Raw genomic sequence first — 14,661 nt, 5'->3', positions numbered from 1 at the left:
GTCAAACACATACAGTACAATACAGTTTCATCGGCATGGTGACCAAGATCCTGTCCACTGTGCTTTCACCAGCCATATCTGAATACAGACTGAACCATACCTTCATTAACTAGATGTTTAAATCTTCGTTTTTTGAATTATTAAAGGTGTGGAGCTCTTTCCCAAAATGCTACATATGCACTTTGGAGAATGGAAAAAACATTATAGGATTCAGCCTATAGTGTTAATTGTTTTCTGCTCCAAGGACTAAAGTTTTACTGGTCTCTCTTTACAAATATTCAGTACTGTCCTTCATCACTCATTTTGACGGAAGAGGTTTCTCTTATATTCCTATCTTTATTGACTCCTCTTCAGTTGATGTATCGCCTTAGCTGACAGTCTGTACAGCCATGATCTTATATTGTACCTGCTTGGTTTTGGTGCTTTTTCTTCTTAGCGGTCAAAAGCAGACTTCTGCAACTCACGCCACCCACACGTTGGTTATGTATAGCCCACACCTACCTCTATCTGCCCAGTGGTTTAAAAACAATGCTTTGTGTAATTCTAAGGCTGCTATTTGTAAAAACCTCAATCATGCACAGGGGGCTCTTACAATGTTGTGTAATGCTCCCCACTCAACTGTAATCCCTCTTATGCTGAGTGAGCCCCCCATGTGACGGTGCTGAAGGGTTGGGAGAGACAGGGTGGCTGTTGGGACCGTCGGTAAGGCACGGGTCTCCGTGACGCACGCACACACACACACACACACACACACACACACACACACACACACACACACACACACACACACACACACACACACACACTAAGCTGTGGCCTGTGTATAAGAAGAGAAGTTTATCCTGGAAAATCTAAAATCTGAGACGCTGGATGGAGACACGATGCCTATGCTTGTCCTTAGTGCCAGGGCTTGGACTAGACATAGAGGACCTACATTAAGCATATGTCCTGAATGACAACTCCGGCTCTCCTCTCCTCTTCATCTGCACGTGAGCCACGAGAATGAATCTTTGTCCTTTGTCCTAGAGGAATCTTGCAGCTTCTGAAATTTGTCTGCGTGCTACTGTTATCTTTTGCTTGTGAGGAATGTTTTTTGTTGCTGATTGAAGCTGGTTTCTGCTTTTGAGTGATGGATGTTGATGAAGACCCGTTTGAAGAACCATTAACTTTTTTTTGGAGATCTAGGAATCCGATCAGGGTTAACGGCTTGTTTTGACTCTAACAAACACTACTGACTGCCTTGTAGGTATTTATTTTCAAATCTATTCACAGCTTACGTATCTCATGCTTTTTTTTTGTTTCTTCCCCCACAGGAACCGTCAATGCGGACTTCAGCTGGTGATTTGACAAGTTACATATAGGAGCCCCCCCGAGTCTCTCCTGTCCCCTCTCCCTTCCCTCTGTCCCTCCCCCCTTCCCTTGTCAATCTTCTCTCCGATCCCCCTCTCCCCATCCTCCAAGATTCACCATGCTTATCAAGGAGTACCGCATCCCCATGCCCATGAGTGTGGAGGAGTACCGCATTGCCCAGCTCTATATGATCCAGGTGAGGTCACAGCACCAAATTCTCACCCACACACACCTGCCCGAAAACAGCCAAGTGGTGCAGAAACCAGGAAACCAAAAGAAAGTTGACAGAGAGGAGAACAATTAACACTGAGTGTGATCACAGTGTGCCCAATTATGAAATGATTGGTCACACGTTCTGACGTCAGTGGAGTAATGGAACAACAAAGAGAGCTTGTGTGCCGATAGATTATCCAATTTAAACTCAGAAGCTGGCTGTTTCCAGCTGTCATAGGCTGCATGTTTCGTCAGGAGGAGGGTGTGGGCACATTGCTTTCACTGAAAACTGAGTGCACACACATATTGCCACGATGGAGATGGACATACTGCTTTGTCAGTGTCAGACAGTTTTATATGTATAACCAGGCCCTTAGCTGGAGACTGGGGGTCTGTGTAAGAGCTTTAGGGTTTACAGCACCAAGCAGGAATGGCTAATTTATACAGCTTTAACTATCCTGTGTGGCAACATATTTTCTCTTCATATGACTTGTACATGAAGGAAGATTTATTTAATCCAGTTGTACTGCCAGGTGTACTATGTGCAGCAGTACACGGGAGAGGCATGGAGAGCAATCACAATGACTTGGACTGTGGTATCAATTTTGAATTAAGTTATTATTGTTTAGACATGTTTTTGACACATTTGGGCATTTATGTGCATTTTTCAGTTTTTATTGTTTGATGCACGTGCTGATCTTGGGACTCGATTATGTAATGTATATCACAAGTGGTTTTATCTTTGTTGAAGAGCAGGTTATAGTTCCAGGTGTGTTTTATCAGGTTGAGTCATTTTGGCTTCAGTGTGTCTTGCTTCTTCAGGGATCCTATAATGTGGTGGTTATGTCAACGAAAGAGTGACCCATAGTGACCAATAGTTACCTTTCCCCCTGACCTAACCCTCTCTGCACAGCCTTGTTGCTGTGAGGCTTCTGTCACTATGGAAACCATGACATCAGCAGCATGCCGGTGGTCAGGTTTTGTTCGAGAGAGGGAGTGAATGAAAAGAGGAAATGGAGGATAAAAAGAGTTTGCGAAGGAGGGAGGGGAAGAAATGAGAGATGGGGTGGAAGGAAAAGAGAGAGAGAGTGAGCTGTATTCTGAGCAGAGAGGATTTTGCTCAGTGTCTGTGTCTACCCTCGCTTCATTGCTATGTTACCAGGGCAACTGCAGCATGTAGGCCTGCCTGCCTGCAAACCAGCATAGATGAAGTCAGGGCCTTAGGACAGCCTGGCCATATTTGCACCTCAGCTGTTAATGCCCCACCCCATCTCTCCTCTCACTTCCTTTACTTTGCCCTACAACTCCGCCTTCTTATTCGATAGCTAATTGTAAATTCAGTATCACTGCATAGGGATTTGCAGTAATGCACAAAGCAAACGCTGAATGTGTAAGAAATTAAATATGAGAAGATCTCACTGTGTCTCATTCATCCGGCACACATCCATGTCATGTTCTGACTAAGCATCTGTATCTGTGGAGTGGAGTGAAAAAAAGCATCTCAAACAGGAAACATGCCTCACTGACTTGATGGCAAGAGGAAAAAACCAGGATGTGACTCCCATCCTGTTAGAGCAGTCGGATCTAAACACAGACCGTAGACTTTAATGGTGATAACTTTTATTTATAAAGGTTTGGTGGCTGTTTAAAAAATGGTACGTGCGCGCGAGAGAGATTTTACAGAGGTTTTAGGGCAGGACTTGAACTTACAACTCAGCGGCACTTTGTGTACTGAGCCAAAAAAGGATTTTCCAGAAGAACGATGTGCATGAGAGCCCCCCTCCCGCCTCTATGGAGACAGTCGACACACTTCCAGAGACTTTTGAAAACGATTTCTTTATTTCTGTTCCCCCACAGGTACGGTTTACATCTGTACACAAATGAACAGAGCACACTGTTTTCATTAGGAATCTAACATTACATTTACTGTTCATTTAAATTAATGTTGAATGTTATCTACTCCCTCATTTCCCTTTTTTCCCCTCAGGGAACGGCTAAGCCCTGGACAATGTTTTATAATCTTTCTTCTGCTTAACTTTAGAGAATCATCCGTTGCTCCAGGAGGGAGATAAAGTGCTGCTGTCACCTGTCAGTAACCTAATTAAAGGGACAGTCCCCCGCGAAACCCAATAAAAACTTATTTTTTCCTTTTAACTAGATTGCTGACTTAACATCCAGACATAATTTGCCAACATTTGGCGCTGTCTGTACACAATGAAAAAATAATTACATTTGGAAAACTCCACAGCAATATATCTTTCCAAATATAACGATACTCTTATTGTGATCAGTCTAGTTTTATTGTGTTTCGGGGTGAACTTAACACGAATTGATTATATTCCTAAATCTGTCTACACACATGTGCGTACTTCTACAGCTGCACACATTTTGATAGGGTTTTGTATGCGTACAATACACTGTAAATTTCACGTTTACATATTATGTAAATAGTTATGCAAACATAATTTATCAAACTATGTTTCAACACTGGGGTTCCTGTCGCATGTACTGGCTGTGTCTACGGCCAGTGCTGTAGCGTCTGTGCTGTGTCTTTGGAGCTGTGTCTGGGCTGTTGAGAGCAGAGCGGGTGGCTAATGAATGACCTGTCAGAGGTAATGAGGTCCGGAGCGCTGGACGCCTCATGGCTTCCTCCTCCCCACTCCGTTGACTCACTGCCTTGCCTCCATCGCCTCTCCCCACTGGATGACTGGAGAAATCGGTCTCCCTGTTATCCCAGTGCTGCACTAAATACTGTGCTGAACACACTTTGTGTGTGTTACTTTGTGTATGTGGAAAGACTGGACAACTGCTGATAAGAGAAAGAGGGAAGATGATACGTCAGTAATCTCTGACATTTATGACCCTTGCTCTTTGCTCCATGTGTTTTTAATACCGTCAGCACCTGGACTATGCTCTGCTGTCCACTTTTTCAGTTTTACGGATTTCATAACAATAACAAATCTTCCTCTTGCCATGCCACACATTCCTGTATGTGAAGCTTTAAGTCACCTAGCTGGGAGTCTACCCAACTGCATCTTCAGGCTCCACCCAGCCTCTCTTCCTGTGTGCACCTGGAATGTAAATATGGGAGATAAGGTGTGGCTCTGTAAGCTGGTTTCTTGGGCTTCCTGATTTGCAACTCAGAGGTGACGTAGCTTTTAGGAAGCCAATAATTTCAGTGTGTGTCTCATCTTGTGTCAGATTCTTATTTACAAAAGGCACCATTGATGTGTTTGTTTCATTTCCTTGTTAAACATTTGTTTACAAGGGTAAGGGTTGTCAAGGGTAAATCTATATTCAATTTTGTAAATGTAACATTCCCTTTACACTATTATGCAAACATGAACAACTTGCCAATTCATTTCATTATTCTTCTTATAGAAAAAGAGCAGAGAAGAGAGCTGTGGTGAAGGTAGTGGGGTGGAGATTCTAGAGAACAAGCCCTACACAGATGGACCGGGTGGGACGGGCCAGTACACCCACAAGGTTTACCATATTGGCATGCACATTCCCAGCTGGTTCCGCTCCATCCTGCCCAAAGCAGCACTGAGGGTTGAAGAGGAGTCCTGGAACGCCTACCCTTACACCCGCACCAGGTGAGGTTTGTAGGAAGGCCACCTCCACACTCCTTCAGAGCAGGAGTGAGAGTGCATACAGCTCTGCCAAGGCTGCACAAAACTACATTTGTTATTTTAATAAAAGAAATGCTCTGTGCCTGGGTATCTAACTGCTGCAGCTGGTAGGTATACACACAGTTGAAGACAAAAATTCATCCCCCACCTGTTTAGGGGTTAATAATTCAAGCCCTTCTTATATTCAGTTTATTATACATAGAAAATGTGATGCATGTTGAGCGTAATCATGCCTGGTTTGAAGTTTTGCTCTAGCTGCTGTGTCAGGTGTCAGTGTGTTTGTCTGTGTGGCGCCTGACAAACAGAGATGTGAAGGTGCTGAACAGAGAGAGATGTGCTCTTGACTATACTGTCAGGATATTGATAGACTGCAAGTGCCTGTTGACATCTTTTCAACCATTGACAGCTTTGCTGCAGACACCTCAGATGCAACAGGTGGGCCTCAGATGCTCACAAGTTTCCTATCCTCAGCAGTGAGAGGGTGTTTTCACTCTTAATAAAATAGTAGTAGATCTCGAGCCATTGAATTGAGAACTAAGTCTCTTAATAAAGGCAGAGGCCAACCCATAATGCAATCTTGCTTTATTTGGACATTTGTTCCATTCCGTTGATTTTGTTGCCTTTTTTTCTTCAGATACACCTGCCCATTTGTTGAGAAGTTCTCCATTGACATTGAGACCTACTACAAATCTGACACAGGCAATCAAGATGTCTTCAACATGTCTGCAACAGAGAAGAGGCAGAGGACTATTGGTGAGACAGTTTGGTATTGATCCTGAACCATTAGGACAAAATAAACTCAAATATTAAAATATTAGTTGATGTGTATCAGGCTACTTTAACTCTTAAAGTCCACCACATAGCAAGCTCAACATACATGCTGTGGTTCTCTAATACAGTATAGCTTACTGTATTAGAGAACCAATAAAGCACGTAACGACCTTTTCTTGCAATAGTTATTTAAGGTGACAGGTTAGTATTAGTAGGTTTAGTCCTATGGTGTCTTGATATTGGTCCTCTTGTGTCTCAAACAGCAGGTGAGGCCCACTTGTGGCAATTTAGTGGTACTGCTTATGTTTTTTTCTGTTTGGTAGCATGCCCATTGAATATGAAGCTCCTCAGAAACGAAGTGGCCATTTAGGGCACACAGTACTCCACAGTGCTGTGGAGATACAGTGACCAGGTTACAACATTGATTGTAATCATTTTAATGAATAAGTCAAGTAAGTATGTCAGTCTGAAATTCAGCTATTAAAAGAATTCCAAGCCTTTGAACACAAGTCCAGAAGTTCTACTACCCTGACCACTTATGTCCGTTTGCACTAATGTATGATATTAAAGACACAGAATATGTTACATAATTCATACAATATATTCAAAATACCTGGCTCCATTAGTCATTGCTTTCTGGATTTGGCAGACCCAATCGACATTGTGACAGATCCCATTCCCCCCCATGAGTACAAAGCGGAGGAGGACACACGGCTCTACAAGTCAGCCAAGACCCAGAGGGGTCCTCTACAGGACGACTGGATAGAAGAGTACAAAAATAACCCAGGGAAGACCCCCATCATGTGTGCCTACAAACTCTGCAAGGTGGAATTTCGTTACTGGGGCATGCAGTCTAAGATTGAACGCTTCATCCATGATGTTGGTGAGTATGGAGTCACAGATCTAAGTCTTTTATCTAATGTAGTAGTTTCTTAGTTCTACTAACAGCGTATTTTGACAGGAATCTTCTCTAATTCTCTACATCTAAATGTAGAAACCTTATGAGTGTTTCTCCCTAGGACTGAGAAAGGTGATGGTGCGTGCACACCGGCAGGCCTGGTGCTGGCAGGATGAGTGGTACGGTCTGACCATGGAGGACATCCGGCAGCTGGAACTGGAAACCCAGCTGGCCCTGGCCACGAAGATGGCCCAGTTCAGCCAGGCAGAGGAGGCCACAGAGGCCAACGGAGATGCTCCGTCTCCGGACAAACACCAGGAGGTTAAAGAAGCGATCAGCTCCATTGAAACTGAGGAGGTGGTTGTTCACTCCGGAGGAGAGACTCTCCAGCCACGTGGTGTACTCACCAAGCAATGGTCCACTTCATCCCGATCCTCCCGCTCATCCAAGAGAGGAGGTGAGGCGCACAACTACTGCTAGTAAACACACGGTTCAAAGTTGGCCCCCTCTCCCTTGAGAGAGAGAGAGAGAGAGAGAGAGAGAGAGAGAGAGAGAGAGAGAGAGAGAGAGAGAGAGAGAGAGAGAGAGAGAGAGAGAGAGAGAGAGAGAGAGAGAGAGAGAGAGAGAGGCAGTGAGCTTATGAGTGAATGAATGAAGAGAGGGAGCACTGTACAAAGCAGTGAATCGGAGAAATAATACGTTTTTTCTCATTGTCTCGCAGCGGTTATGTTCTAAAGCACAAATGAACACACACACCTTTGCAGGATGGCGCCACAGTGTGTGTCAGGTAAACTTGTGCGTCGATATGAGGCGCAAAGGGGCAGTTGGGGAATGAGAATAGGCTGCACAACCAGCACGCTGTTAATTGGCTGGGGTTTACACACCCACGTGGGGCCCAAAGACTGTGCTGACGCCCGTTAACAGAAAAATAAGAAAAGAGAAAATACAGGCAGAGGGCAGGGTCTCTGCAGATACAGACACCACCACACACTTCTAGTGGGTCATAACTGATTATTGAGAGGGATTACTTTTGTATTAGTCTATACATTGTTTTTTAAGGAAATTGTTTACATATTATATCTTGTAAGCCTTATTTGTTCAGTCTGCCACCGGAATCTTTTTAACCTTAAAGGTTGAGATATACTAACAGTAAAGTCAAATGGTTCCATAAGTAAACACAGCCAGTTGTGATATTTGAGACCTGTTCACACTGGCAGCTAGTATGTTAAGCATATGAGGAATTCAACAAGGTCATGTGTCAAAATACCACTTTGCCTTTTCTGTTTGTATGATTTTTCTTTTGCGTAATCCTTTTATGTAGTAAAGTGCTAATCCTCCCAAAATTACTATTTTGAGTAGTAAACACTCCACCCCGCTGTAAACCGGAAAGGTGGCTGTTAAAAGTTACTGCTTTGCTTTTGCGTTAAGAACTGCTGGTGGTTGAACTAATGTGGGTTAAAATGGATTCCTATGAAGACAAGATTGCCTCAAAACTCTATGCTCCACAGGAAGTACTGTAATGGCTAGATTAAAAAAGAAATCTACCACTATCAACCCAGATGCATTCAAGCTGATCACAGCTACAGTTTTTAGTGAAGAAGCCAACCAAAAACTTTTACAGCCACCCTTTTCAGGGGTTTGATACTCAGAAGATCTGACTCTATAAGAAAAGTGAATTGACATCAGTGGGGCTAATTGGTTCATCTCTTTCAAAAGACAGTAGATATTGTAGAAAGATAAAGACTCTCTTATAGTTTAGCTGTACACAGGTATACACAAAAGTTGCTCCCAAGCTGAATGAATCAGAATCTACTGAAGAGCTCTGAACTCAAATTGTTGAATTGGTGTTAATAAGATCAAACACCTCTGGAGACAGCTTTTTAGTATGCAGACTTTGTGCCACGCTTAGATTTTTTTTGGTCCGGTGCCTGATGTTAATTGGAATGTTTTTACTCTACTTGACTATTCTTACTGACGCCTCCACATTTGCTGTACTATCCAAATTACCTCCCCTCACCCCTACAACTCACTGGAAATCACCTGGGTTATTTTTAGCAGCAGCTTTGACATCACGAACCACATGTCCGAACACACCCATCTCTGGTGTCACCCCTACCGCAAGGCAGCGCTCACTGTAGCTGCCACCTGGACCCTGCCTCTCATCCAGCGTGCCTTGTTTCACCCCGGTAACTCTCCCCTGTAGTTTTCTCCTGGGCTATTTTTAGCAGTGTGCTGATGTCACAGACCAGAGGAGGCTGACGCTCTTTGCAATGACCCTGCCCTCTACCACTGCTGTTTTCTCCTGTGCACTGACAGCTACAGCTGTGCCCCCCTCTCACTAGCCTGCCCCTTAGAGCGACGCCCACCTCATCCTCCACACTAATTATATGTGAGGCATAGTCTGAAGATGTGATAGATATTAAATGAGGCCTGTTTTTAGTATTGCCATTTTCCGTGACTGGCATTTGGTTGTCGGAGTGTTTGTAGCTTGTCTGTGTTACATTGGGCCTCACTTTTCACACAACCCCCCTGACCACCAAGCAGTCCATCTGTGAAGAAGTAATGCACCACAGAGAGTGTTGCATGTTTATATAACACTGTGTGTGTGGGCCGGGGGAGAAATGTTTCTTTGTCGTAGTGTGTGTTTAAAAAGAAAAGAGAGAGGCTGAAACACATGTCCCAAAATAACAGTGATTTTTTTTTTTTTTTTTTTGTCTTTCAGTGAGCCCATCACGTCACAGCATCTCAGAGTGGAGGATGCAGAGCATAGCGCGAGACTCAGACGACAGCTCAGACGAGGAGTTCTTCGACGCTCATGGTAACCACAGTTTTGATTTTAAATTGGAGTCCACAGTTAGATCAATAGTGTCGTGTTTACTGTGTTCAGTTTTCCAAGAACCTGCTTGTTCTCCTCTCCCCTGACTCTGCATGCATCTTTTTTAACCACAGATCAGTTCTTAAGCTTCCCAGATACCCAGCATGCTTTGGGGCTGCAGTTAAAATAGGTGGGTGTGGTACCACACCCATGCTCTCTGCTGGATGAGTTGTGGCCGAGGACACCATCCTGACGTCTAGTTCAGAAATCACTATCGTCTCTGCCCATCAGTCCCCCTCTCACCAACACAATCCAGTTCCTGCATCATCGTTTATACACACACACACACACACACACACACACACACACACACACACACACACACACACACACACACACTCACACTCACACTCACACTCCTTTACAATTCATAATATGTCCAAGCAATGAATGACCCCCTTCCAAATAATTCACCAGTGTTTGTATGGTGAAATAATTTCATGATGGTGAAACAAGAATAAAATTGTGATGTCATTTATTATATTGATACTGATTTAGCAGCAGTCTTGAGTCCGTGAGTCTCCATCTGTTTCGAGTGCAATACATTTCTGCTAATATCATTGTAACTGGAATGCAATCATTATACTTATCAGCGTTGACATCCGATATTATATTGTGTGTTGCAGTATTCATGTGTGTATGGATTCCTTATTGCATGTTGGGTGCCTGACGTGAAAGCCCATTACATTTCATCAAATGAATGATTAAATGAGGACTACACTGTCATAAAAAAAGTGTACATAACGCTCTGTCTCAGTGACAGTTAATACAGTGATTACTGATGTGTCTGATGTTTACAGTATATGATTTACAGATGTTCCTACACTGCACAGACGACCTTATGAAATTATTATTTCATTATGGTACATGTTGCAGAACTCACTGCCACCGTGGGTTACCGTCAGCACAGATCACAGCCCAGACAGACAATTTACAGGCAACAGTGTTTATTCTGACTGCGCACACTTTTAGCACAACTTTATAACCACCAACCGTGCACTGCTGTTTGCTCAGCTACTGGGGCAGGCGCACAGTGCGTTGCTCACAACGTTTTAACAAAGAATCAACAGAACAATATCTCCCAGCCCAGTGTCCTGTCTCTGTGGTGTGTGGCAGTCATCTGAAGGTCCAGCACGCTACTGCATATAAAGGGAGAGTTTAATTAGTACACATCAACAACCATCAGCTGAGACAAATAACTCACCTTGGCACTGATCTCCTGATCTATCCCCACACCTCTCTCCACTGCAGCTGATTGCAGACCAAGCCCACATCCACAGTACATAAATGAGATCAGTGTATCAAAATGAAGATACAGTGTATATGAACACAAGTATGTGCTTTGGTGCCTGGATGAATCACATGGTGGTGGTACAGGAATACAATTTGGAAACAGACTGACTTGATTGATTAGATTTCTATCTTTAAAGTTTGTTTGTGGTCATGGTACTCTAGTAGTAGTAGTAGTAGTCCTCTGTTACAAACACTTGAGATGCAAGTTTATTTATGACTGTCATGTTCCCCTATTCTGTGTTTTTTTTGTGCAAATGACTAAAGGAAAGCTTCATGAGAACTCCTCACAGATGTCACATTCAGTGTGTCTGGTCTATCATTATTTATTAATTAGGGGTGTAAATCTACGAATGATGGTACAAACTTAACCTTTCTTATAAAGCTAGTATTGCACTACTTATTCTTCAAAACTAATATATCTGCTACAATTACAATTTATATAATCTAACAACTAAACAACTTGCAAACAAGCTGGAATAAAATGTTATTTATTGATTTACCTTCACACATTTTTTATTCAGTTTAAGACTGGGTTGTTATACATGTTTATAAATGAAAGAAATGCAGCAACTAAGAACCGTGTACAGGACACATTATCTCATACAATTAATGACCGAAGGATTTGCATTTCTGAGAAACTGGCTGCAATTTCCTGATTGCAAAGCAAGTGACTATGAAATAAAATTATTTCCATTTCTTTACAATGGTTGTGTTATTTATTTGTAGTATAACTACAGTGGAAATAAATGGAATTACATGACATTTGTAAATTCAATTTTAGATTTGATTTTCAATAGTTTAATACAGACTAAAGTGAACAGGATGTAGCAGCCTCTTCCTCAGAAATGAAGCTACGGGCAGTTTAAGAGGAAATTATGGGATAAAAAGGGATGTTCTGTCTTAGATCTTGAACCTTCCTTTTTAAATCACAGATGCATGTCAGTGGATGGATAACCCAGTCCATTCATATGTTAATGTACATTCAAAAGATACATACTAGTTTTAAGCTGTTCTCGATAGGTATTTGTTTGGTAAAAAGATTTGTTTTTCTACTTTGAAAAACCATGGTAATAAACCACACCACTGTCCTCCAGCACACATCACATGTACTCACCTATTTGAGATTGCAAAATAACATGCCCTCATCAGCCATAGGTGAACACAACCGTTATACTTAAAACATGAAAATACCCAGCATAACAAGTATTTAATGGCCACCACATTTACAGTACAGGCCAAAAGTTTGGACACACCTTCTCATTCAATGTGTTTCTTTATTTTCATGACTATTTACATTGTAGATTCTCACTGAAGGCATCAAAACTATGAATGAACACATATGGAATTATGTACTTAACAAAAAAGTGTGAAATAACTGAAAACATGTCTTATATTTTAGATTCTTCAAAGTAGCCACCCTTTGCTTTTTTTGATAACTCTGCAAACCCTTGGTGTTCTCTCAATGAGCTTCATGAGGTAGTCACCTGAAATGGTTTTCACTTCACAGGTGTGCCTTGTCAGGGTTAATTAGTGGAATTTTTTCCTTATTAATAAAAAAGCAAAGGGTGGCTACTTTGAAGAATCTAAAATATAAGACATGTTTTCAGTTATTTCACACTTTTTTGTTAAGTACATAATTCCATATGTGTTCATTCATAGTTTTGATGCCTTCAGTGAGAATCTACAATATAAATAGTCATGAAAATAAAAAGGAAACGCATTAAATGAGAAAGTGTGTCCAAACTTTTGGCCTGTACTGTACATCAAGTAGTTATAAATACAAATGTATCTATTTGAATAAGTCATTTGACAATATCTTGTTGGAAAGCTTGACAAGGTTCCTTTCTGTTGGTCACCTGTTTTATTATATAAATGGATTAGCAAATGTTACTCATACGACCCTGTTAATCGTCATACTGTTGGTGTAATGACACCCTGAATAGCACATATGCTTTAGTTGATGATTTATCTTGTGTTGCCTACAGAGGATTTCTCAGACGGCGAGGAGGTCTTCCAAAAGGAAATTTCCAAGTGGAACTCCAACGACCTCATAGACAAGATTGAATCTGCAGACACAGAGGAAACTCCTGGTATGATGAAGACCATGAGCACTTTATTTTGGAAATTCACCTGCCTCTGAACTTTATGTTAAGAATGTGTGTGTTTGCAGGTGAGCTGTTCAAGGAAATGACAGTGGATTATGAGAGAGCAACCAGTGAGGAAAGACTAGATGAGGTACGTGAGTGTGTATTTACAAAACACAACCCTAACCAGCAGAATCATGTCTTAAATAGATATTCATGAAGAACCATCCACAGAAAATGCCCTTCAGCACCAAAAAGCTTCCGTTAAACTTGATTTCATGATAATGAACATACATAGTCATTTGCATCAGCTTTTATAGTTTGGGGGATAAGAGAAGGGCTGTTTGTTCCTGAGCCTCTCTGTCCTCTTGTGTTCAGATGCGTGGCTCTGTTAGCGGCCAAGCCGATAGCTCTCCCATTCCCACCATCACGGTAACAAGGCACCAGTCAGTAAGTAAACATTTTGGCCCTAGTGCACTGTGGGCTACAGTAGCTCCACAGACCCCCGATCCACCTGCACAAACCCAGTACTTACTGCCCCTGCCCTTTTTTCCTGCCGTTGCCAAAACCCAAATCTATGTGTACTCCTCAACCTCAACCCCCTCTGTTTAACTTCTGTGTACTTGCAGCTGTGGCGTTGAGTGTACATATAGTGCTTCTATGAAAAGTTTTGTCTCTGACTTCAAAGACAAAACTGCACATTATGTTGTTCTATTTGATGTGACTTGTCCTCAGGATGTGTTGTCCTTGTTTGCTGTTGAACAGTTGTCTAGGTGGAGTGTAGGTGGGCTATGTTTTGTTTCCCTTCATGGTTCTCCGCCCTTCTCTGGTTGTGAAAATAAGTTTGTACAAACATTTTGTTGTGCGGTCCATGTTTGAAGAGATGAACACAAATATGACTCACAAATCTGTCAAAACACAAATAATTTGATGCGCAATAGCTAAGGCAATATTGTTTATCTGTGATTTTTCCCTCTCAGTGAGCATGTTGTCTTTGGTCATGCTGCTAAAAAGGATGTTTCATAAGTAAATACAGTATATCATTTATTGAACTTTCTCCCAAGAGCTTTTCCTCGTCATCCCCATCCATCACCCTTTTTTTAAAATTGTATTTTCTGTTTTCAGGAGAGCTCGTCCCAGCAGTGTCTGCAGCCCTCCAAGATCCATGTGCTGATCTTGGTTCTGCACGGAGGGAACATCCTGGATACAGGCGGAGGGGACCAGAACAGCAAGCAGGCCGACGTCAACACCATTAGTACAGCTTTCGAAACAGTCATGCGTGTTCACTACCCCACGGCGCTGGGACGCATCGCCATACGCTTGGTGCCCTGCCCTGCCATCTGTGCCGAGGCCTTCTCCCTAGTTTCCAAGTAAGAGGACACACGTGCACGTGTTCTTCTGCATGCTGCAAGCATTGTGAATAATGATTGACGGTATCTGTTTATTGACTGATTGCTTTTTGCTTTTGATGGAACAGATCCAGGTGCAGCTCATAACCGTCGCCCCTCCTCCTGTGTTTGTTTGTTCCCACTCCTCTGTGGACTG

At 42.4% G+C, this 14,661-nt stretch overlaps 1 protein-coding gene across 8 annotated transcripts in view; it reads left to right on the top strand.

The window, feature by feature from the left end:
- The window catches only part of LOC120560172 (membrane-associated phosphatidylinositol transfer protein 2-like), a 45,704-nt gene that overhangs the window by 17,801 nt on the left and 13,242 nt on the right, over window positions 1–14,661 (top strand). For 5 of the 8 annotated variants that reach the window (XM_039802414.1, XM_039802413.1, XM_039802410.1 and 2 more), the window contains exons 2-11: window positions 1,314–1,546; window positions 4,945–5,159; window positions 5,830–5,948; window positions 6,616–6,849; window positions 6,986–7,321; window positions 9,587–9,682; window positions 13,018–13,122; window positions 13,203–13,267; window positions 13,495–13,566; window positions 14,242–14,486. In XM_039802414.1, coding sequence (XP_039658348.1) covers window positions 1,469–1,546; window positions 4,945–5,159; window positions 5,830–5,948; window positions 6,616–6,849; window positions 6,986–7,321; window positions 9,587–9,682; window positions 13,018–13,122; window positions 13,203–13,267; window positions 13,495–13,566; window positions 14,242–14,486 — 1,565 coding nt within the window. In that variant the 5' untranslated portion in view covers window positions 1,314–1,468. Of the gene's footprint in view, window positions 1–670; window positions 990–1,313; window positions 1,547–4,944; window positions 5,160–5,829; window positions 5,949–6,615; window positions 6,850–6,985; window positions 7,322–9,586; window positions 9,683–13,017; window positions 13,123–13,202; window positions 13,268–13,494; window positions 13,567–14,241; window positions 14,487–14,661 lie in introns of those variants that run through there. The other 3 variants (XM_039802412.1, XM_039802409.1, XM_039802408.1) reach the window with 2 other exon arrangements.

Source organism: Perca fluviatilis, chromosome 6, assembly GCF_010015445.1.
Source record: "Perca fluviatilis chromosome 6, GENO_Pfluv_1.0, whole genome shotgun sequence".
In the NCBI taxonomy this organism is placed as follows: Eukaryota; Metazoa; Chordata; class Actinopteri; order Perciformes; family Percidae; genus Perca; species Perca fluviatilis.
The sequence above is the reverse complement of the archived record's forward strand: the minus strand, read 5'-3'. Positions and strand labels throughout refer to the sequence as shown.